This window comes from Oncorhynchus masou, chromosome 21 (assembly GCF_036934945.1).
Source record: "Oncorhynchus masou masou isolate Uvic2021 chromosome 21, UVic_Omas_1.1, whole genome shotgun sequence".
NCBI lineage: Eukaryota > Metazoa > Chordata > Actinopteri > Salmoniformes > Salmonidae > Oncorhynchus > Oncorhynchus masou.
The window spans coordinates 23,621,624-23,643,191 of record NC_088232.1 but is presented as its reverse complement, the minus strand read 5'-3'; the positions used below and the strand labels follow the sequence as shown (position 1 = coordinate 23,643,191).

Here is a 21,568-nt window from a genome sequence, read left to right as displayed (position 1 = left end):
TCACTATGCCCCCTGCCGTGGAGAACACCCTCTCGCAAGAAACTGAAGTGCCAAACAAATTAAACTTCTTTGCTCGCTTTGAGGACAATCCAGTGCCACTGACCAAAACCTGCGGGCTCTCCTCCTCTGTGGCCAATGTGAGTGAAACATTTAAACGTGTTAACCCTCGCAAGGCTGCCGGCCCATACAGAATCCCTAGCATGCGCAGACCAGCTGGCTGGTGTGTTTACGGACATATTCAATCAATCCCTATCTGCTGTTCCCACATGCTTCAGGAGGGCCACCATTGTTCCTGTTCCCAAAAAAGCTTAGGTAACGGAGCTAAACGACTATCATCCCGTAGCCCTCACTTCCATCATCATGAAGTGCTTTGAGAGACTAGTCAAGGACCATATCACCTCCACCCTACCTGACACCCTAGACCCAGCCCAATAGGTCCACAGACAGCGCAATCACACTGCCCTAACCCACCTGGACAAGAGGAATACCTATATAAAAATGCTGTTCATCGATTACAGCCCAGAATTTATCCACCATAGTACTATCCAAAATCGTCATTAAGCTCGAGACTCTGGGTCTCGACCCTGCCCTGTGCATCTGGGTCCTGGACTTCCTGACGGGCTGCCCCTAGGTGATGAGGGTAGGAAACATCTCCACCCCGCTGATCCTCAACACTTGGGCGACACAAGGGTGCGTTCTCAGCCCTCTCCTGTACTCCCTGTTCCCCCACGACTGCGTGGCCATGCACACCTCCAACTCAATCATCAAGTTAGCAGACGACACTACAGTGGTAGGCTTGACTACCAACAACGACGAGACTGCCTACAGGGAGGAGGTGAGGGCCCTTGGAGTGTGGTGCCAGGAAAATAACCTCACACTCTACGTCAACAAAACGAGATGATCGTGGACTTCAGGAAACAGCAGAGGGAGCACCCCTCTATCCACATTGTCAGGAAAGTAGTGGAGAATGTGGAAGGTTTTAAGTTCCTCAGTGTACACATAACAGACAAACTGAAATGGTCCACTCACACAGACAGCGTGGTGAAGAAGGCGCAACAGCGCCTCTTCAACCTCAGGAGGCTGAAGAAATTTGTCTTGTCCCCGAATACACAAACTTTTACAGATGCACAATCGAGAGCATTCCGTTGGGCTGTATCACCACCTGGTACGGCAACTGCTCTACCCACAACCATAAGGCTCTCCAGAGGGTAGTGAGGTCTGCACAACACATCACAGAGGGCAAACTACCTACCCTCCAGGACACCTACACCACCCGATGTCACAGGAAGGCCAAAAAGACCAAGGACAACAACCATACTGAGCCACTACCTGTTCACCCTGCTATCATCCAGAAGGCGAGGTCAGTACAGGTACCCAAAGATGGGACCGAGAGACTGAAAAACAGCTCCTATCTCAAAGCCATCAGACTGTTAAACAGCCATCACTAATATTGAATGGCTACTGCCAACATACTGACTCAACTCTTGCCACTTAATATTAAAAATTGGATGTAATAAATGTATCACTAGACACTTTAAACAATGCCACGTGATATGTTTACATACCCTAAATTACTCATCTCATATGTATATACTGTACTCTATACCATCTACTGCATCTTGTCTATGCCGCACGGCCATCGCTCATCCATATATTTATATGTACATATTCTTATTTACTCCTTCACACTTGTGTGTGCAAGGTAGTTGTGAAATTGTTAGATATTACTGCACGGTCGGAACTAGAAGCACAAGCATTTCGCTACACCCAAATTAACATCTGCTAACCATGTGTAAGTGACCAATAAAATTATATTTTGATCCTACCTCTGAAAACAAGGATTCTACAATCCATGGCCCCAAGTGAGGAAGACAGCACCATCACTTGAGATGTCAAGGCTGCCATTAGAGAGGACCTGAACCCCAGATAAACCCTAATTTACAGGACTACCTTCATAGATCTACTGCACTGGATCCAAGGTTCCAAGTCCCTGTCTCACCTAGACCCTGCCCCACACCGGCAGACATACAGTGAGCTCACCACTGAGATTGTGGCCACTGAAGAGGTAAGAAAAAAAGTGAATTACTTAATAAATATACTGATGTCTAATGTTAGTCTATGCTATTATTAGAATCATCCATTTTTTATTTGGAATAATGGTATTGCCACAATTCCAGTTCTACGAAATATGAAAATAAATAAATAATTAGTTAGTTAGCCTTCTAATGCACTAAGACAAGTTATGAAGAGTATTTCCCAAATAGGTTATTCTAATAGTGTTTAATTGTCCTAAAGTTGCAGCTTTCAAAATGGAACAATTGTGAAAGTCTGTCTATAGGCGACTCTCTGGCACAGCTTGATTTTGAATGACATTTCAGGCAACAAGTGAAATGAACTAAACAATATCGAAATGGAAAAATTTTATTAGAAAAAAATGAAAACATTAAGTACACCTGAGCCAATCTTAAGAAAGAAATGTGTAGAGTAGGGCCCTTTCCATAGCTTATCATTAGCAATGTAGGCTTCAACCCACCTACAATATATAGCCTAGCCCGAATAAGAGAGGAAGATTCAAACCAGAGTATTATCTAGTTCTGGGGACAGCAGAGTTACATGCTCTGCAGCTGGCCCCTTCATAACTGTACAACCCATCACACTACAGTCAGACACCAACCTCATTCATGCCACAGCTCCAACAGAGGAAAATGCTACAAAAAAATAAAAGGATCCAAAATATATTTTGCCATGATTCCCCTCATCCTTCCTGTAGCACGCTAGTTCACGCTAGCTGTCCATTTCAAATCATATATATATAAAAACAAAAAAAAAGAAAGGCAGAACTGGTTGACCAACGGGGCGATACCATTGTATATCAAAATGTTCTATGGGTACCTAAGCACCATAGCACTAAGGTTGACGTCATTCAAGCCTTTAGGCCATGTGTGAAGAAAAGCATCATCCAGCCTACCTTGAGTTTGGGGCGGACACAGTGGATGTGGTGTCCTCTGTCGCAACTGTCACACAGCAGCATGTTTTCTGCATCTCCCTTCCTGCGACAGACCTTACAACGAGCGTTAAGCAGAGACTTGGCCCAGATGACACTGCGCTCCAGGGTGGAGAGGTGGAGGAAGACCTGAGACAGGCTGGAACAGCCCAGCAGAGACTCCCTCCAACGCTCCTGGACAGTCTTCACCACCCGACCACTGTCACTACCTCCTGAGGGGCAGAAACATACAGTCAGACATATCATAGGATGGAGCAGTCCTCCATTCCTCACCATTATCTACAACACAAGTCAACAGTCTTCACCAACCCACACTGTCAAAGCCACCTGAGGGGAGGGGAGACAAACATACTGTCAGAACAACAGCATGCAATTATACACCAACCCACACTGAGTGTACAAAACATTAGGAACACCGGCTCTTTTCATGACAGACTGTCCAGGTGAAAGCCATGATCCATTATTGATGTCACTTGTTAAATCCTCTTCAAACTAAGTGAAGATGATGGGGAGGAGACCGGTAAAAATAAGGATTTAAGCCTTTAGACAATTGACACATGGGTTGTGTACGTGCTCCATTCAGAAGGTGAATACGCAAGACAAACGGAGTATGGTAGTAGATGCCAGGCACACCGGTTTGAGTGCGTCAAGAACTACAACGCTGCTGGGTTCTCTCATTTCCAACAGTTTCTCTTATGTATCAAGAATGGTCCACCACCCACAGGAAGCATAAAAATATATATATACGATTAACCTTTATTTAACTAGGCAAGTCAGTTAAAAACAAATTCTTATTTACAATGATGGCCTATACCAGCCAAACCCGGACGACGCTCAGCCAATTGTGAGCCGGCCCTATGGGATAACCAATCACGGCCGGTTGTGATCGAGCCTGGATTGGAGTCAACATGGGCCAGCATCCCTGTGGAACGCTTTCGCCACCTTGTAGAGTCCATGCCCTGACAAATTTAGGCTTTTCTGAGGGCAAAATGGCATGCAACTCAATATTAGAAAGGTGTTCCTAATGTTTTGTACACAGTGTACATATTTTATTGTTATCTTATTTCAGATTGGTATCATTAAGATATTTTTTACAGTACCAGTCAAAAGTTGACACATACTCAAGGGTTTCTTCATTTTTACTATTTTCTACATTGTAGAATAATAATGAAGACATCAAAACCGTGAAATAACATATGGAATCGTACAGTAACCAAAAAACACATTTTATGTTTGAGATTCTGCAAAGTAGCCACCCATTGCATTGATTGCAGCTTTGCACTCTTGGTATTCTCTCAATCAGCTTCACCTGTAATGCTTTCCCTATAGTCTTCATGTCTAAAAGTAACGGACTGTTGTTTCTCTTTGCTTATTTGAGCTGTTCTTGCCATAATATGGACTTGGTCTTTTAAACAACTAGGGCTCTCTTCTGTATACCACCACGACCTTGTCACAACGCAACTGATTGGCTCAAACGCATTAAAAGGTAAGAAATTCCACAAATTTACTTTTAACCAGGCACACCTGTTAAATGAAATGCATTCCAGGTGACTACCTCATGAAGCTAGTTGAGAGAATGCTAAGAGTATGCAACACTGTCAAGGCAAAGGGTGGCAACTTTGAAGAATCTCAAATAAATATATTGTGATTTGTTTAACACTTTTTTGGTTACCACGTGTTATTTCATAGTTTTGATATCATCATTATTACTCTACAATGTAGAAAATAGTAAAAATAAACCTTGGTACTGGGTGTGTATGTATGTGCGTATAGATAATCCATAGTGCTGATTTTGCCTTCCTTGCTTGCTATCAACCTTACCTTCACTGTTTTGATCCTCATCTTTCTTCTTGTCTCTCTTCTTTGCCTTCTGGTCCTTCTTAGAGTCTTCATCTCCTGTTGAGGGTACAACATAAGATGAGGCACTGGTTTGCCATGACCGTCCACAAGATACATTTGAACATCAAACATATCATTAACCGCTCTAAACACTAAAATGTAATAAGCATGGACCTTTCTAATGACCAGTTTAGTGTGTGAAAAATACAGGTCTGAGCAGACATTAAATCACAGGTGGCACTTATTCCCTGCCAGTTATGGTCTGTTATGAGATGCTCTGATTAAAGGTCTGGTTGACCAAAAGCTTGACCTAAACAGCATTTTAATAGAGATTCTCAATTTACATTTTTTAATCCAGGAAATGCATTAAACTGTAGCTCAAAGTTAATACAATGCACACTGTGTCCAAAATGGCACCCTATTCTCTATGGGCTCCGGTCAAAAGTAGTGCCCTTTAAAGGGAATAGGGTGCAATAAGGACAATACCACTTCTCTACAGAAAGTTCTGTGAGTTTTGCTGGCCTACCCAGTGGAGCCTTGAGGAACTTCCTCTCGATGCCCTGTTGGATGTGGGCCAGGGCCTGAGCCAGGTAGTGGACTGTGTTGTTGACCAGCTGAGGGGTACTGGGGCTGGAGGCAGCAGTCATACTTTCCCCCTTTAGCTCCTGTATCCTGAACAATGACACCTGTAAACTGGAACATGGAGCAGACAAAGAGACCGTGTTCAACTGTGGGTGTCAACAAAGATCTTCCTCTGGGTATCAAAGATACAGTGGGGATGAAATAATGAGTAAAGAAAATACAGAAAGCTATGTGGAATTTGGAACTCTTATTGAACCAGCTGTTGCCATTTGAGGACATGAGTTTCTTCATTCAAACCATATGAAAAACGAGTTCAACATCACATTTTTACTTGTCTGGTACCTATGCCTTTTCTTAATTAACTCACTGTAACCATATTTCTATCTAGCTAACCTCTTGGTCTCTCCCTTCAGCTCCTGGAACCTGATCAACGAAATATTCAACCTGCACATGCTTTTTTACTGATCCTATGCTTTCGTCTCTGGGAGTCAATAAAATATATACACTACATGAAGAAAAGTACGTGGACACCTGCTCGTCAAACATCTCATTCCAAAAATGGGCATTAATATGGAGTTGGTCTCTCCTTTGCTGCTATAACAGCCTCCACTCTTCTGGGAAGGCTTTCAGCTAGATTTCGGAACATTGGAAGCAAGTCCACGCAGCATTCAGTCACAAGAGATTAGTGAGGTCGGGCACTGATGTTGGGCGATTAGGCCTGGCTCGCAGTCTGCTTTCCAATTCATCCCAAAGGTGTTCGATGGGGTTGAGGTCAGGGCTTTGTGCAGGCCAGCAAGTTCTTCCACACCAATCTTGACAAACCATATCTCTATGGGCCTTGTGTTGAATTGTCATGCTGAAACAGGAAAGGTCCTTTCCTAAACTGTTGCCACAAAGTTGGAAGCACAGAATTGCTGTAACATTTAGATTTCCCTTCACAGGAACAAAGGAACCTAGCCCAAACCATGAAAAACAGCCCCGGGCACGTGAAGTCTACAGTTGGCACTACGCATTGGGGCAAGTAGCGTTCTCCTGGCATCTGCCAAACCCAGATTAGTCCATAAAACTGCCAGATTGTTAAGCGTGAGCCACAATAACAGCACTTACAGTTGACAGGGGCAGCTCTAGGAGGGCAGAAATTTGACTTGTTGGAAAGATGGAATCCTATGATGGTGCCATGTTGAAAGTCGTTGAGCTCAGTAAGACAATTCTACGGCCAGTGTTTGTCTGTGGAGATTGCATGGCTGTGTGCTTGATTTTACACACCTTTCAGCAACAAGTGTGGCTAAAATTGCCAAATTCACTAATTTGAAGGGGTGTCCACATACTTTTAATACAGTGCATTTGGATAGAATTCCGACACCTAGACCTTTTCTACATTGTGTTACCTTACATCCTGTTCATGTTTTTTCCCTCAATCTACACAATACCCCATAATGACAAAGCGAAAACCAGTTCAGACATTTTTGTTAATTTATTAAAAATAAAAAAAACAAGCCTCCCAAGTGGTGCAGAGGTCTAAGGCACTACAGTGTCACGACAGCCTGGTGTTCGATCCCAAGCTGTGTCACAACCGGCCATGACCAGGAGTCCCAAAGGGCAGAGCACAATTGGCACAGCATCGTCTGGGTTAGGGGAGGGTTTGGCCAGGGGGGCTTTACTTCGCTCATTGTGCTCTAGTGACTCATTGTGATGGGCCGGGAGCCTGCAGGCTGAATTCAGTCGTCAGTTGAACGGTGTTTGGTGCAGCTGGATTTCGGGATAAGCGAGCGGGTGTTAGGAAGCACGGCGGGTCATGTTTCGGGGAACGTATGTCTCAACCTTTGCCTCTCTTGAGCCCGTTGGGGAGTTGCGACAAGATTGTAATCACGAAATTCGGAAGAAAAATGGGGATAAAAAAGAAAATACCTAATTTACTGAAGTATTCAGACCCGAAATTGCGCTCCAATGCATACTGATCTAAGATCTCTGGAGAGACCTTAAAATAGCTGTGCAGCGACGCTCCCCATCCAACCTGACAGAGCTTGAGAGGATCTGCAGATAAGAATGGGAGAACCCCCCCCCCCCTCCAACATAGGTGTGACAAGCTTGTAGCGTCATACCCAAGAAGACTCGAGGCTGTAATTGCTGCCCAAGGTGCATCAACAAAGTACTGAGTAAAGGGTCTGAATACTAATGCAAATGTGATATTTCAGTGCATTTATAAATTGCAAAAATGTCTAAAAATCTTTTTTTTGCTTTGTCATTATTGGGTATTGTGTGTAGATTGATGGAAAAAAACAAATAATTAATTTTAGAATAAGGCTGTAATGTAAAAAACTAAAGTCAAGGGGTCTGAATACTTTCCGAAAGTACTGTATAGGGTACTTTGCAGATAAAATATATAGTATGAAAAAACATCTAACTAATTTAAGTATATGGTAGCTGTCTTTTTATCAGACATAAGGACAACTCATCAATATAACCATTAATTATATCTAGTTAACCTCTTGGTGCACAATTTGAGACAGTAGTACAAAATTCAGACAAATGTGGTGGATGTACAGCATTTACCTGTCTTTTTTCAAGTTACAATTGATGTCCATTTTCTCCACGTCACAGTTCTCTCCTTTTCCAAAACCATTCTCCTTCAACTCGGGGCTCAGTAGTTCATAGTGGCCTTCCTCCAGTGCTTTCCTCCACTCACTCCTCTCCATCACCTACAATACATGACCAACCAAAGATGTCATCAAATAGTCACCAATGTTTTCATTTCCTGAAAATTACATGTTCCTTTTTCAAGTTTGGGAGGAAAATTGGAAAGCATTCAGATTCAATTCATAACTCTGCCTACCACTGTATACAAGTCCCTCATAACAGCTCATTCATTGTCGTCAAATAACATGTAAATACCTAATCATTACTAACAAAGAACTGATTTTTTGCTGCATCTCATATCAAATTTGGTGTAGACCTTACCGTGAATTGCTTACTTACAAGCCCTTAACCAACAATGCAGTCCAATAAAGTAAAAAATAATAAAAAGTAACAATAACGAGGCTATATACAGGAGGTACCGGTACCAAGTCAATGTGCAGGGGTACGGGTTAGTCGAGGTCATTTGTACATGTAGGTAGGGGTAAAGTGACTATGGATAGATCATAAACAGCGAGTAGCAGCAGTGTTAAACAAGGGGTGGGGGTGGGGGGGGGGGGTCAATGTAAATAGTCCGGTGGCCATTTCATTAATTGTTCAGCAGTCTTATGGCTTGGGGGTAGAAGCTGTTAAGAAGCCTTTTGGACCTAGACTTGGCGCTTCGGCACCGCTTACCATGCAGTAGCAGAGAGAACTATGACTTGGGTGACTGGACAATTTTTCTGGCCTTCCTCTGACACCGCCTAGTATATAGGTCCTGGATGGCAGGAAGCTTGGCCCCAGTGACGTACTGGGCCGTACGCCCTACCATGTGTCGCGCCTTTTTGTCAGATGCCGAGCAGTTGCCATACCAGGCGGTGAAGCAACTGGTCAGGATGGTCTCGATGGTGCAGTGGTATTACTATGTGAAATAAAGCAATTAATCAGAGAAAGAACTATTGACTAACCAGAGCCAGTGTACCATAAAAATGCCCCTTTGCACCATGGTACACATACGGATTATACAGAGGGTTTTACAGTTCATTAAGAGGATAGGAAGAGGGCTCTCTGGCAAGAACAAAGACGGAAGGGCTCTACTTTATGACCAATAACAACGGGTGTGACAGGGGAAATGTACAGGAATTTCTGCTCACCCGATTTGGAATACAGGGTCATCAAATTTCATCCTTTTTACCTCACGATAGTAATCTCAGATTATCGCCACAGCTGTGTATATCCAGCCCCAAGCAGACACCAAAAAATATATTAAAAATATCTTCATATCTTCACAGACAAGCTGGAGAACACGTACCCGGGAGGCAGCATTCATTGTTATGGGGGACTTCAACAAAAGTATAAACGCAACATACAATAATTACAAAAGTTACAATTCATATAAGGATATCAGTCAACTTAAATAAATTCATTAGAATTTAATCTATGGATTTCACATGAATGGGAAAAAGGATATGCATCCGTTGGTCACAGATACCTTAAAACAAAATGGGCCTCAGGATCTCGTCATAGTATTTCTGTGCATTCAAATTACCATCGATAAAATGCGATTTTGTTGTTTGTCTGTAGCTTATGCATGCCCCTTCCATTACCCCACCACCGCCATGGGGCACGCTCTTCACAACGTTGACATCAGCAAACAGCTCACCCACACAACACCATACGTGGTCTGCAGTTGTGATTTCAGTTGGACGTACTATCGAATTCTCTCAAGCGATGTTGAGGAGGCTTATGGTAGAGAAATAATTAATATGCAATACTCTGGCAACAGCTCTGGTAGACATTCCGGCAGGCTCCCTCAACTTGAGACATCTGTGGCATTGTGTTAAGTGACAAATTGCACATTTTAGAGTGGCCTTTTATTGTCCCCAGCACAAGGTGCACCTGTGTAATGATCATGCTGTTTCAGCTTCTTGATATACCATACCAGTCAGGTGTATGGATTATCTCGGCAAAGGAGAAATGCTCACTAACAAGGATGTAAACAAATTTGTGCACAAAATTTGAGAGAAATAATCTGTGTGTATGCAACATTTCTGAGATCTTTTATTTCAGCTCATGAAACATGGGACCAACACTTCACGTTCTGCGTTTATACGCAAAAGCATGTGGTCACCCCTTCAAATGACTGTATTTGGTTATTTCAGCCACACCGGTTGCTTACAGATGTAGAGAATAGAGCACAGCCATGCAATCTCCATAGACAAACATTGGCAGTAGAATGGCCTTACTGAAGAGGTCAGTAACTTTGAACGTAGAAGTACTGTTATTGTGAAGTGGAAACACCTAGGAGCAACAACGGCTCAGCCGCAAAGTGGTAGGCCACACAAGCTCAGAACGGAAACGCCAAGTTCTGAAATGCATAAAAATGGTCTGTCATCTGTTGCAACACTCACTACCAAGTTCCAAACTGCCTGAAAGCAACGTCAGTACAAGAACTGTTCATTGGGAGCTTCATGAAACGGGTTTCCATGGCAGAGCAGCCGCACAACAGCCTAATATCACCATGCGCAATGCCAAGCGTCGGCTGTAGTGGTGTAAAGCTTGCCTCAATTAAGACTCTGGAGCAGTGGAAACGTGTTCTCTGGAGTGATGAATCACGCTTCACCGTCTGGCAGTCCGACAGACAAATATGGGTTTGGAGGATGCCAGGAGAACACTACCTGCCCAAATACATAGTGGCAACTGTAAAGTTTGGTGGAAGAGGAATAATGGTCTGGGGCTGTTTTTCATGGTTTGGGCTGGGCCCCTTAGTTCCAGTGAAGGGAAATCTTAACTCTACAGCATACAATGACATTTTAGACAACTCTGTGCTTCCAATTTTGTGGCAACAGTTTGGAAAAGGCCATTTCCTGTTTCAGCATGACAATGCACCTGTGCCCAAAGCGAGGTCCATACGGAAATGGTTTGTCGAGATCGGTGTGGAAGAACTTGACTGGCCCGCACAGAGCGCTGACCTCAACCCCATCGAACATCTTTGGGATGAATTGGAACGCCGACTGCGAGCCAGGCCTAATTGCCAAACATCAGTGCCCGACCTCAGTAATGCTCTTGTGGCTGAATGGAAGCAAGTCCATTACTTACTTTTTACAAACAAAGTCTCAAGAGGGAAGTTCTGGTGGTCAGGTCTGCACAGTGCTGGTCTGACCAACCAGAACCCATTATCCATGGATGTTTTGATCACATGGAATATGTTCCAGGTCACCTATGGGGAGAACATCAATAAATATGCAGACTCAGTCACCAGATTCATAAAATGCATTGATGTATATGTGGCAGGGCCTTTTTTGATCATGGATTACAAAAAGAAAGCCAGTCAAGTTGCGGATACCAAAGCCGCCCATACCACACGAGCTAAACACCCTTTTCCTCACGCTTCACGACTGAGCTGCCGAGGAGAGTCCCCTGAGGACTACATGCTTGTTAAACGTCTCAAGGCTGCGAGCCCTTACGGCATCCCTAACCGCACCCTCAGAGCACATGCAGACCAGCTAGCTGTTGTGATTTCCGACATTTTAAATCTCTCAAATTCAGGCAGTTATCCGAACCTGCTTCAAGATGTCCACTATCATCCTCCCTATGCCCAAGAAAAGGAAAGCAACTGAACTATTACCGACCAGTAGCCCTCACCTCCGTCATCATGTAGTGCTTCGAGAGGCTAGTCAAAGACTACATCACCTCAACACACACGACCCTCTCCAATTCACCTATTGCCCTGACATTCCATAGACATACTACAGGCAGGAGGTATGCACTGACGGTGTGGTGACCGGTAAACAACCTCTCCCACAATGTCAGCAAAACAAAAAAAGGAGTGAATTGTGGTCTTCAGGAGTAACCAGGCTGGGCACTCCCCCATCTTCATCAACGGGCGTCAAACCACATGGCCACTGGTGAAAGCACGACAGCGACACTAACCTCAAGAGGCTGAAGAAATTTGGTCTGTCTCCAAGAAAACCTCAGTGTTCTACAGGAGAACCATCGAGACCATACTGTCCGGCAGCATCTCAGCCTGGTACGGCAACTACACGGCCGGTGACCACAGGGTACTACAGAGTGTGGTATGCTCAGACGAACGTATCATTGGGAGCACACTGCCTGCCTTCCAGAACACCTACAAAACCAGGTGTCGCAGGAAGGCCAAGAAGATCAGGGACCTCAGCCACCCGAGCCATAGCCTGTTCTCCCCACTTCCATCACTCAGACACATCAGTAAAGGCACATCATGGCTAAAAGGAACAGATTGACCAATAGCTTCTACCCCCAGACCATCAGCCTGTTGAATAGCCACCACAAGTTAGGTACCTGCCCCCCACCCCCCTGACATTTTCACACCCTCAGACATCTACCCTGCCCCCACCCTATTGGACATTTATCATGCCGAAAAGCCACCACTACTCCTAACCTTGATTTGACCCAGTGTACCCTGGTAGATGCGGTCCTCTATATCTAGCAGCAGGTCTCTCAGCCTGTTGCCCATGAACTTCTCAGCAGGAGCCGCTGTGCCTTCTAGTAGAGCAGGGGTAGCCTTGGACCTGGCCGAGACCACTTTGCTACCAGCAACCTCTGCTTTAATATCTGCAAACAAAAAAAACAGGCAAAACAGTGAATATACCAAACATACAGTAGGAACACTTGAATTGAAAACCATCACTCACTCAGTCAATCAATCATTCAGTGATTCTCTGCTGAAGTGCAGTGAGACAAACCAGTGGACCAGAGTCCACATGTAGTCAGTGACAACTGGGCTGTGTTTACACAGGCAGCACAATTCTGATATTTTTCCAACTAAAGCCTTGTTCACATTGGCAGTTTGAAGTGACTCAAATTTGTTGCATATCCGATTCGAAACCGTTCTTTTTTCATTCAGTCTGAACAGAAAGGACATGGAATCTGATAATTCAAGCTACATTTGTAGTGGTTTAAAAATCAGATATAAATCAGATTCCTGGAAACGCGACTGGCCTTGCTAGCTACTCTGTTGACAATCTGAGAAGAACATGTGGTAGCTAACTAGCTTAATAATTGTCAGAAAGCTAAACAGCTACCTAGCTATCTACTTGACCTTTCGCAGATCTGATTGGTCAAAAGAAACATTAGGGGGGGGGGGGGGATATCAGAATTGGGCTGCCTGTGTAAACGCAGCCTGTTGATGTTAGAAAGAGATTGGCCATTTGGATCAAGTTGCTATAGCCAGAGGCCTCTCCTCTATAGTCTGGTGGACTGTAGTAGTCAGTACCTGTGCGGTGGTAGCGATCAGCTGCTGCAGCGGTACCGAGGAGCTGCGCAATACGTTCTTTCTCCTGCACCAGGGCCTCCTTCAAGCTGCTCTCCCTGTGGCCCCGTGGGTTCAGGGCCTCAAGCAGCATTTCCACCTCCTGGGGACTGCTGTAAAAGGCCCACCGGTTAGGACGGTTCACTGGGGGAGCAGAGCTGCTCTGGACAAGGGCTGGGAGGACAGGTTTGGAGACAGGGCCTGGGGTACAGCCTGTCTGGGAGAGGTCCTCTGGTTCTCTGGCCTTGTTCGGAGACACCTCCATCCCCTCAGCCTTGGCTGGCTCCTGGGTTGGTTCCTGGGGTTCCAACATGTCCTCTGTCAGGCCGAAGTAGTCGTCCTCCACGAAGAGGGCTGGTGTGGAGGGGAAGAGCCAGTAGCGGCGGTAGAGGCGATCTCGCCCCAGAGGGAGGATATAGGTGCAGGCTGCAGCCTTCTGAATCCTCTCCTGGAGCTCCTTCTCCCTCTGCTGCTGCTGAGCAAGCTCCTCTTGGCTGACCTCTTTAGGCTCATCTTTAGGCTGCTTCTCCTTGGGATTGCATTCTTTCTCTATGGCTGAAATCAAATGTCTATGTTAGAATGGCAATAATGAGACTAACCAGAGTGGAAAATAGTTCACAGCATTTAGACCTGGACCACAGAACTGTTTAACATTCCAGTTCCAAAACATTTGCATTAATTTTACTGTTCACCACAACAATTGATCGAGTCACACTACATGAAAGCCTTCTAGGATTGCTAGTAGAGGTCGACCGATTAATCGGAATGGCCGATTAATTAGGGCCGATTTCAAGTTTTCATAACCATTGTAAAAAAATCTGTTTTTTTTTTTACACCTTTATTTAATCTTTATTTAACTTGGCAAGTCAGATTCTTATTAACACATTAACACATTCTTATTTTCAATTACGGCCTAGGAACGTTGGGTTAACTGCCTCGTTCAGGGGCAGAAAGACAGATTTTCATCTTGTCAGCTCGGGGAATTCAGTCTTGCAACCATACAGTTAACTAGTTCAACGCAATAACGACCTGCCTCTCTCTCGATGCACTCCACAAGGAGGCTGCCTGTTACGCAAATGCAGTAAGCCAAGGTAAGTTGATAGCTAGCATTAAACTTATCTTAGAAAAAACAATCATAATCACTGGTTGATAATATTACTAGATATTATCTAGCGTGTCCTGCGTTGCATATAATCTGACTGAGCATACAAGCATCTGACTGAGTGGTGGTAGGCAGAAGCAGGCGCGTAAACATTCATTCAAACAGCACTTTCGTGCGTTTTGCCAGCAGCTCTTCGTTGTGCGTCAAGCATTTCGCTGTTTATGACTTCAAGGCTATCAACTCCCGAGATGAGGCTGGTGTGACCAAAGTGAAATGGCTTACTAGTTAGCGAGCGCTAATATCGTTTCAATCTTCACTCGCTCTGAGCCTTGGGGTGGTTGTTTCCCTTGCTCTGCATGGGTAACGCTGCTTCGATGTGGTGGCTGTTGTCGTTGTGTTGCTGGTTCGAGCCCAGGGAGGAGCGAGGAGAGGGACGGAAGCTATACTGTTACACTGGCAATATTAAAGTGCCAATAAGAACATCCAATAGTCAAATGTTAATGAAATTCAAATGGTATAGATGGAAACAGTCCTATAATAACTACAACCTAAAACGTCTTACCTGGGAATATTGAAGACTCATGTTAAAAGGAACCACCAGCTTTCATATGTTCATATGAACAGAAATGTTAGCTTTCTTACATCGCACATATTGCACTTTTACATTCTACTCCAACACTGTTTTTACATTATTTAAACCAAATTGAACACGTTTCATTATCTACTTGAGGCTAAATTGATTTTATTGATGTATTATGTTAAATAATTGTTAATTCAGTATTGTTGTAATTGTCATTATTACAAATACATTTTTATTTTATTATTTTAAATTGGCCGATTAATCTGCTTTCTTGGTCCTCCAATAATCGGTATCGGAGTTGAAAAATCATAATCAGTCGACCTCTAATTGCTAGTAGTATGTACATCTAGGGTAAGAGGACTGAGGGCTATTACTTACGCTTCTTAGTCTTGCTGTTGGTTGTCTGCTCCTCTTCATCCTCGGTCTTCTCTTCCCCATGGCTCTCAGTGCTGGTGTTCATCTCTTCCGTCTTCATGTAGCCATTTCTTCCTTCGTCTTCCATCAGCTTCTCATGTTTGTCTTTCAGCTCTTTCAGTTTCATCTCCTGTTCTTTTAACTTCTCCTCCTTCCTCTTGCGGACTCTGAAGGCAGCCTCCTCCCTCTCTCTGCGGTGCTGCTCAGCCTTCAGTTCCCTGAGCTCCTGCTTGGCCTGTCTCTGCTCGTCAGCGCTGTCCTCTATGAAGTCCCTGGTAGACACCAGAGTCAGCAGCTTACCACACAACGCATGGAGGATCTTCAGCTTCTCACCTGGGACAGAACACCACAGATCCATTAAACTCATGCTACACTCAAGGCGTCAACCCTGTATGATCTCTCCAGTGTTAACCCAAGTCATGTGGCTTCAATCGGTGTGTGTCTCTCAGTCTCACCTGGCAGCAGGTCATAGACAGCAGTGCAGGAAAGCCTCTTGATCAGAGCCGGGTTAGCAAGTCTCAGCTCAACACAGGGGTCGTCTGTAGAGCCGAAACCTCCCTGTTTCTGGTAGCGGAACTTGGAGTTTGCGGAGTTACAGTCGGCCCCCGATGCCAGGATGTGCAGCCTCAGGATCTCGGACAGAGTACAGCTGTCCAGGTCCAACTGCTTCAGACTGCAGCCTACACACACCGACAGAGTCATATACTGTATAGTTATTGTTTACACTACTGTATATATTTAAAGACCCAAGTCATGTGCAGTAGAGCAGGGGTTCCCAAACTTCATCACTCGGGGCCCCCCCCTCATAGCATTGGGGAACATCCTGCGCGCGCCATGTCTATTTCTATGGGAACAAACACGGTTCATAACAAACTGTTCACACCCCTCTTGTTGGTGGAGAGAATCTTGCAGGTTTCAAGCTTATTTTCATGCAATACATTTGCAATGTCTAATGTGTTTTCACGTGATATTTGAGAATAAAAAAAATCACATTATCTATGGGCTAAAAAATAATCTAAAACAGAGGCTGACATGGGCTAGTTGATCTGGACATTTCTGACAAGTTATAAATAACTCTAACATTTACATTTACATTTAAGTCATTTAGCAGACGCTCTTATCCAGAGCGACTTACAAATTGGTGAATTCACCTTCTGACATCAGTGGAACAGCCACTTTACAATAGTGACAAAGTGTCTAAGACAAGAGGAACTGATACACTACCCAATTGAGAAATTGCACTTTCTGCATTCTACTATTAAAACTTCCAAGAGTAAGTTTAAAGCCAGACAGTTATCGTTGTCCCCCCGTACCGACCCCTCACCCCCCCCCCCAGTTTGGGAGCCAATGCAGTAGAGTCAGGCTCTCAGTCCAAAAGAAAAAAAATGCTCAAATAGTTATATATGAACATTGACTATATTAAAGAATGTTGTCCTGACTCTCACCTTGGTGCAGCTGAGGCCAGGCAGCAGCCAGAGAAGCCACAGCACTGATGGCTGACTGGGTGGGGTCCGCATCATCATCCAGGGCCTCACTCAGATCTGCCAACAAGGAAGACGATTTACCTCAATGAAAACTAAGATTTCACCATGATGCTAAAATTCAGTCAATCCTACATCCTGGATGAAATGTCACCATTGATAACATCCAAAGTCTATTTGGTGAACAATCACAATGGGTTTACGAGTTGATACTAAACAAGCATTGTCGAGGTCCGTTTCTATCCCTACCTTTGGCGTCCGCCTCAGCCACCTGGTCGCGGGCCACCTCCTCCTGCTCCTCAGCCAGGGCCTGGAATATGGCCGACAGGAAGAAGAAGAGCAGCTCACACAGCGGCCCCTCAGGGTCCGACCCTACTAGGGCCTCCTCCAGCACCTCTGGAACAGAGACAAGGGCCCCACAGTCAAAAAACTCTTCACACACGCCAACACACACAACCAGACGGTCACTGTACCAGTGTACTTTCACACAAGCATTGACAAACTATACTCAAAAAGCAAACATGGGTGATAAATCTAAAAGGTGCAGGACCAGTGACTAAAAATACGTTTTGCCGGTGTTTCTTACCGAGTGTGATGCCTTCTGGAAACTCATCCTTCAGGTCAAAGAGCTCTCCAAAAGCTTTGAGGAATTCCAGTACCATGAGGGCGTCTCCAAATAGCTCTGCATGCAGACGGGTCTTCACTGGGACCGGGGCTGGGAGATTCTGGACATGAAGCCATAAAGGAGAGTGAGTCAGAAGCCTAAATATTCTTTACTTAACTAGTAATTCATTGAGAACAAGTAATTTAACAATAATGGTTATATCATTCAGTCAATCCCACATAACCATTTAGAGAACATTTAGGACAATGTTTCCCAAACTTGATTGTGTCCCAACCCCCTAATAACTAGCATGGTCCCAGACAATGTTCCCTCTAAGCAGTGTGCGTATCTCCCCAGGACTGCCATGCAGAATAAATATCAGCCCGCGCAGAAAATCACGAGATTGATAGTGTTAACTAACGGGGGAAACTCAGTCTCTTTACTGTGGGAATTGTGATCAAATCGATGCAATATTAGCCACTTTTAAAGCAACGTACAGTACTTAGTATGCAAAACATACTACACAAGACATTATTGTAAGCGGAACGAGTCAGAGCAGGATTCTATTGCAATGACAAGCAAGACTCTGCCTGTACTCTACACAGACCGGTACGGCATAACCAATCAGAGCTGTAGTAGGCCTATATGCAAATAGACTATTGCCATTTGGAATTGGTATTTTATTAGGATCCCATTAGCTATTGCAAAAGCAGCAGCTACTCTTCCTGGGGTCCACACAAAACAGGTGTTGCTTTATCTGTTTTTTGAAACCAGGTATGCTGTTTAATTGAGCAATATGAGATGGAATAAAGCTCCATGCAATAAGGGCTCTAAAAAATACCATACACATTGAATTGGTTCTGGATTTGGGGACTGTAAAAAAAGACCCCTGGTGGAATGTAAGGTGGGATAAGTGTATGTGTCAGAGCTGTGTGTAAGTTGACTACGCAAACAATTTGGGATTGTCAACAAATTGTTTCTTATAAAAAGTAGTGATGCAGTCAGTCTCTCAACTCATAGCCAAGAGAGACTGGCATGCATGGTATTTATATCAGCCCTCTGATTACAATGAAGAGCAAAACGTGCCGCTCTGTTCTGGGTCTGCTGCAGCTTAACTAGGTATTTCCTTGCAGCACTTGACCACACGCCTGGACAATAATCAAGATTAGACAAAACTAGAGCCTGCAGCAATTGCTTTTTGGAGCAGAGAAGAAAAAAAAAAGCTGAGAATCTCTTTATTACAGCCAGATCTCTCAGTGAAGAGATGACTCCGGGATGCTGCCCTTCAAGGCAGAGTTGCAAAGAAAAAGCCATATCTCAGACTGGCCAATAAAAGTAAAAGATTAAGATGGGCAAAGGGACACAGACACTGGACAGAGGAACTCTGCCTAGAAGGCCAGCATCCCAGAGTGGCCTCTTCACCGTTGATGTTGAGACTGGTGTTTTGCGGATGCTATTTAATGAAGCTGCCAGTTGAGGACTAGTGAGGTGCCTGTTTCTCAAACTAGACACTAATGTTGATGGTAGACCACTGGTCCTCTTGCTCAGTTGTGCACCGGGGCCTCCCATTCTGGTTAGAGACAGTTTGAGCTGTTCTGTGAAGGGAGTAGTACACAGCGTTGTACGAGATCTTCAGCAATTTCTTGCATGGAAAATCCATTTCTCAGAACAAGAATAGACTGACGAATTTCAGAAGAAAGGTCTTTGTTTCTGGCCATTTTGAGCTTGAAATCGAACCCACAAATGCTGAAGCTCCAGATACTCAACTAGTCTAAAGGCCAGTTTTATGGCTTCTTTAATCAGAACAATAATTTTCAGCTGTGCTAACAATTGCAAAAGGGTTTTCTAATGATCAGCCTTTTAAAATTATAAACTTATTAGTTAACAAAGTGCCACTGGAACACAGGAGTGATGGTTGCTGATAATGGGCCTCTGTACACCAATGTAGATATTACATTAGAAATCAGCTGTTCCCAGCTACAATAGTCAATTACAACATAAACAATGTCTACACTGTATTTCAGATCAATGATGTTATTGTAAATGAAAAAAAAAGTGTGCTTTTCTTTAAAAAAAAACAAGAACATTTCTAAGTGACCCCAAACTTTTTAGCAGTAGTGCGCATTCAGCAGTCCATTAATCAATTGGTGTTTGTGGGTGTGCACGCTACGGGGATGAAGCTACGAACCCATAAGCTTCTAACAAGCTATTTCAACTGGACTGTGTTTAAAGCATGAGTGGTCAGTAGATGCGCTTGGTTTGAGATCAAAGCGAGTAGTCCTACGCGCGCACATTTGTTCATATCCTTTGCTAGTTAGTGGCTTCTTAGCCCAGTTATATATGTTTTTGTAGTCAGCAATGGGGGGAGTGATTGCTTCCAACAAGAGCACAAAACATGTACATTTATAGCAGTCTTGGAAAAGCGAGTCAGGTTAAGAGTTTGTCTTAAAGGGGCAGTATTGTATTTTGAGACAGGCTTGAATAAGCCAAGAGACAAATATGGAAAGGGTAGCATAATTAGTCTGATTCTCTGTAATAATGCATTGTATTTTGTAAAGTAGTTTCTTACATAAAACATTGTCACTGGCTTGTCTGAAGGACAAGTGGATAAACAGGTCAAGCTATGCATGTTTTGTTCAAAATTCTCATGGAATGTAGGCCTACATTGAACATCACACATTGACTGCTACTGTAGGCTGAATGATAGAACAGCTATTTCTATGTTAAAATGTTAAGGAATGCATTTTCTATATTGTTTTTGATGGTAGGCCACTGGTAGGCCTACATTACAATGAAATTGGCCACAGTAGCCTACTGGACCACCGTCTGAAACGAACTTAAAACGGGTACAGCCTCAGTGTTCACAGCAACGGCGCACTGACAGTTGCACCAAAATCTGAATTTGCGCTCAGCAGAGCTGAAATTTGCTGAGTGCTGAAAAATTGAGGGAACATTGGTCCCAGACAAGCTAAGGATGTTCTGGGACTGCTCACCTTCAGGTCTTCACACTCCAAGTCTTCTCTGGGTTTGCTCCATATCTTCAGTCGCTCTGCATATTGCTTCTTTTCCTCCTTCAGCTTCTCCCTCTCCTGCAATACAGTATAATGATATATACAGTATAACCTATATTAAGTAAAATGAGACATGAGAAGTTGTATGGTGTACAAATCAAATGTAAATTAAACAATGAAATTGATCCAAAGAAAAGTTCCTCATATCAACTAACTTTTTCCTTCTCCACTTTCCTCCTCTGCTTCTCCTCTTCAAACATCTTCTTCATCTCTTCCCTTTTCTTTTCTTTGTCCTCCTTCTCTTTCTTTTTGGCTTCCAGATTATCTTCTTTCTCCCTCTTCAGCTTGGCCTTTTCATGTGCTGAGCAAAATAGATATTGTTGTAACTAAAACATATTGAATTTTTGGTTCTGGACTCTTCTGTATATATAGATACACAGCGCATTCGGAAACTATTCAGAACCCTTGACATTGTTACATTAGCCTTATTCTAAAACAGATGAAATCTGTTTCCCCCCCTAATCAAGCTACACACAACACACCAATATGACAGAGCAAAAACAGGTTCTGGTGTTTTTGTAAATGCCTAAAAAATAAAGGGAAATATCACATTTACATAAGTATTCAGACCCTTTGCTCAGTACTTTGTTGAAGCACCTTTGACAGCGACTACAGCCTCAAGTCTTCTTTGGTATGACGCTACAAGCTTAGGAAAGTTTCTCCCATTCTTCTCTGCAGATCCTGTCAAGCTCTGTCAGGTTGGATGGGGAGTGTCGCTGCACAGCTATTTTCAGATCTCTACAGAGATGTTCAAGTCTGGGCTCCTGCTGGGCTACTCAAGGACATTGAGACTTGTCCTGAAGCCACTCCTGTATTGTTTTGGCTGTGTGCTTAGGGTCGTTGTCCTGTTGGAAGGTTAACTTTCACCCCAGTCTGAGGTCCTGAGTGCTCTCGAGCAGGTTTTCTTCAAGGACCTCTGAAATTTGCTCCATTTATCTTTCCCTCGATGCTGACTAGTTTCCTAGTCCCTGCCGCTGAAAAACATCCC

General features: G+C 43.9%; 1 protein-coding gene across 3 annotated transcripts in view; it reads right to left on the bottom strand.

Annotated features, from left to right (window-relative positions):
• LOC135507979 (bromodomain adjacent to zinc finger domain protein 1A-like) overlaps nucleotides 1-21,568 on the bottom strand; it is a 48,817-nt gene that overhangs the window by 15,037 nt on the left and 12,212 nt on the right. For all 3 annotated transcript variants that reach the window (XM_064927831.1, XM_064927833.1, XM_064927832.1), the window contains exons 9-21: nucleotides 20,736-20,881; nucleotides 20,503-20,598; nucleotides 17,492-17,630; nucleotides 17,155-17,301; nucleotides 16,870-16,965; nucleotides 15,880-16,104; nucleotides 15,389-15,757; nucleotides 13,293-13,883; nucleotides 12,459-12,631; nucleotides 7,979-8,124; nucleotides 5,370-5,536; nucleotides 4,826-4,900; nucleotides 2,969-3,216 (exon numbers count right to left, since the gene is read on the bottom strand). In XM_064927831.1, coding sequence (XP_064783903.1) covers nucleotides 2,969-3,216; nucleotides 4,826-4,900; nucleotides 5,370-5,536; nucleotides 7,979-8,124; nucleotides 12,459-12,631; nucleotides 13,293-13,883; nucleotides 15,389-15,757; nucleotides 15,880-16,104; nucleotides 16,870-16,965; nucleotides 17,155-17,301; nucleotides 17,492-17,630; nucleotides 20,503-20,598; nucleotides 20,736-20,881 — 2,618 coding nt within the window. The remainder of the gene's footprint in view (nucleotides 1-2,968; nucleotides 3,217-4,825; nucleotides 4,901-5,369; nucleotides 5,537-7,978; nucleotides 8,125-12,458; nucleotides 12,632-13,292; nucleotides 13,884-15,388; nucleotides 15,758-15,879; nucleotides 16,105-16,869; nucleotides 16,966-17,154; nucleotides 17,302-17,491; nucleotides 17,631-20,502; nucleotides 20,599-20,735; nucleotides 20,882-21,568) is intronic.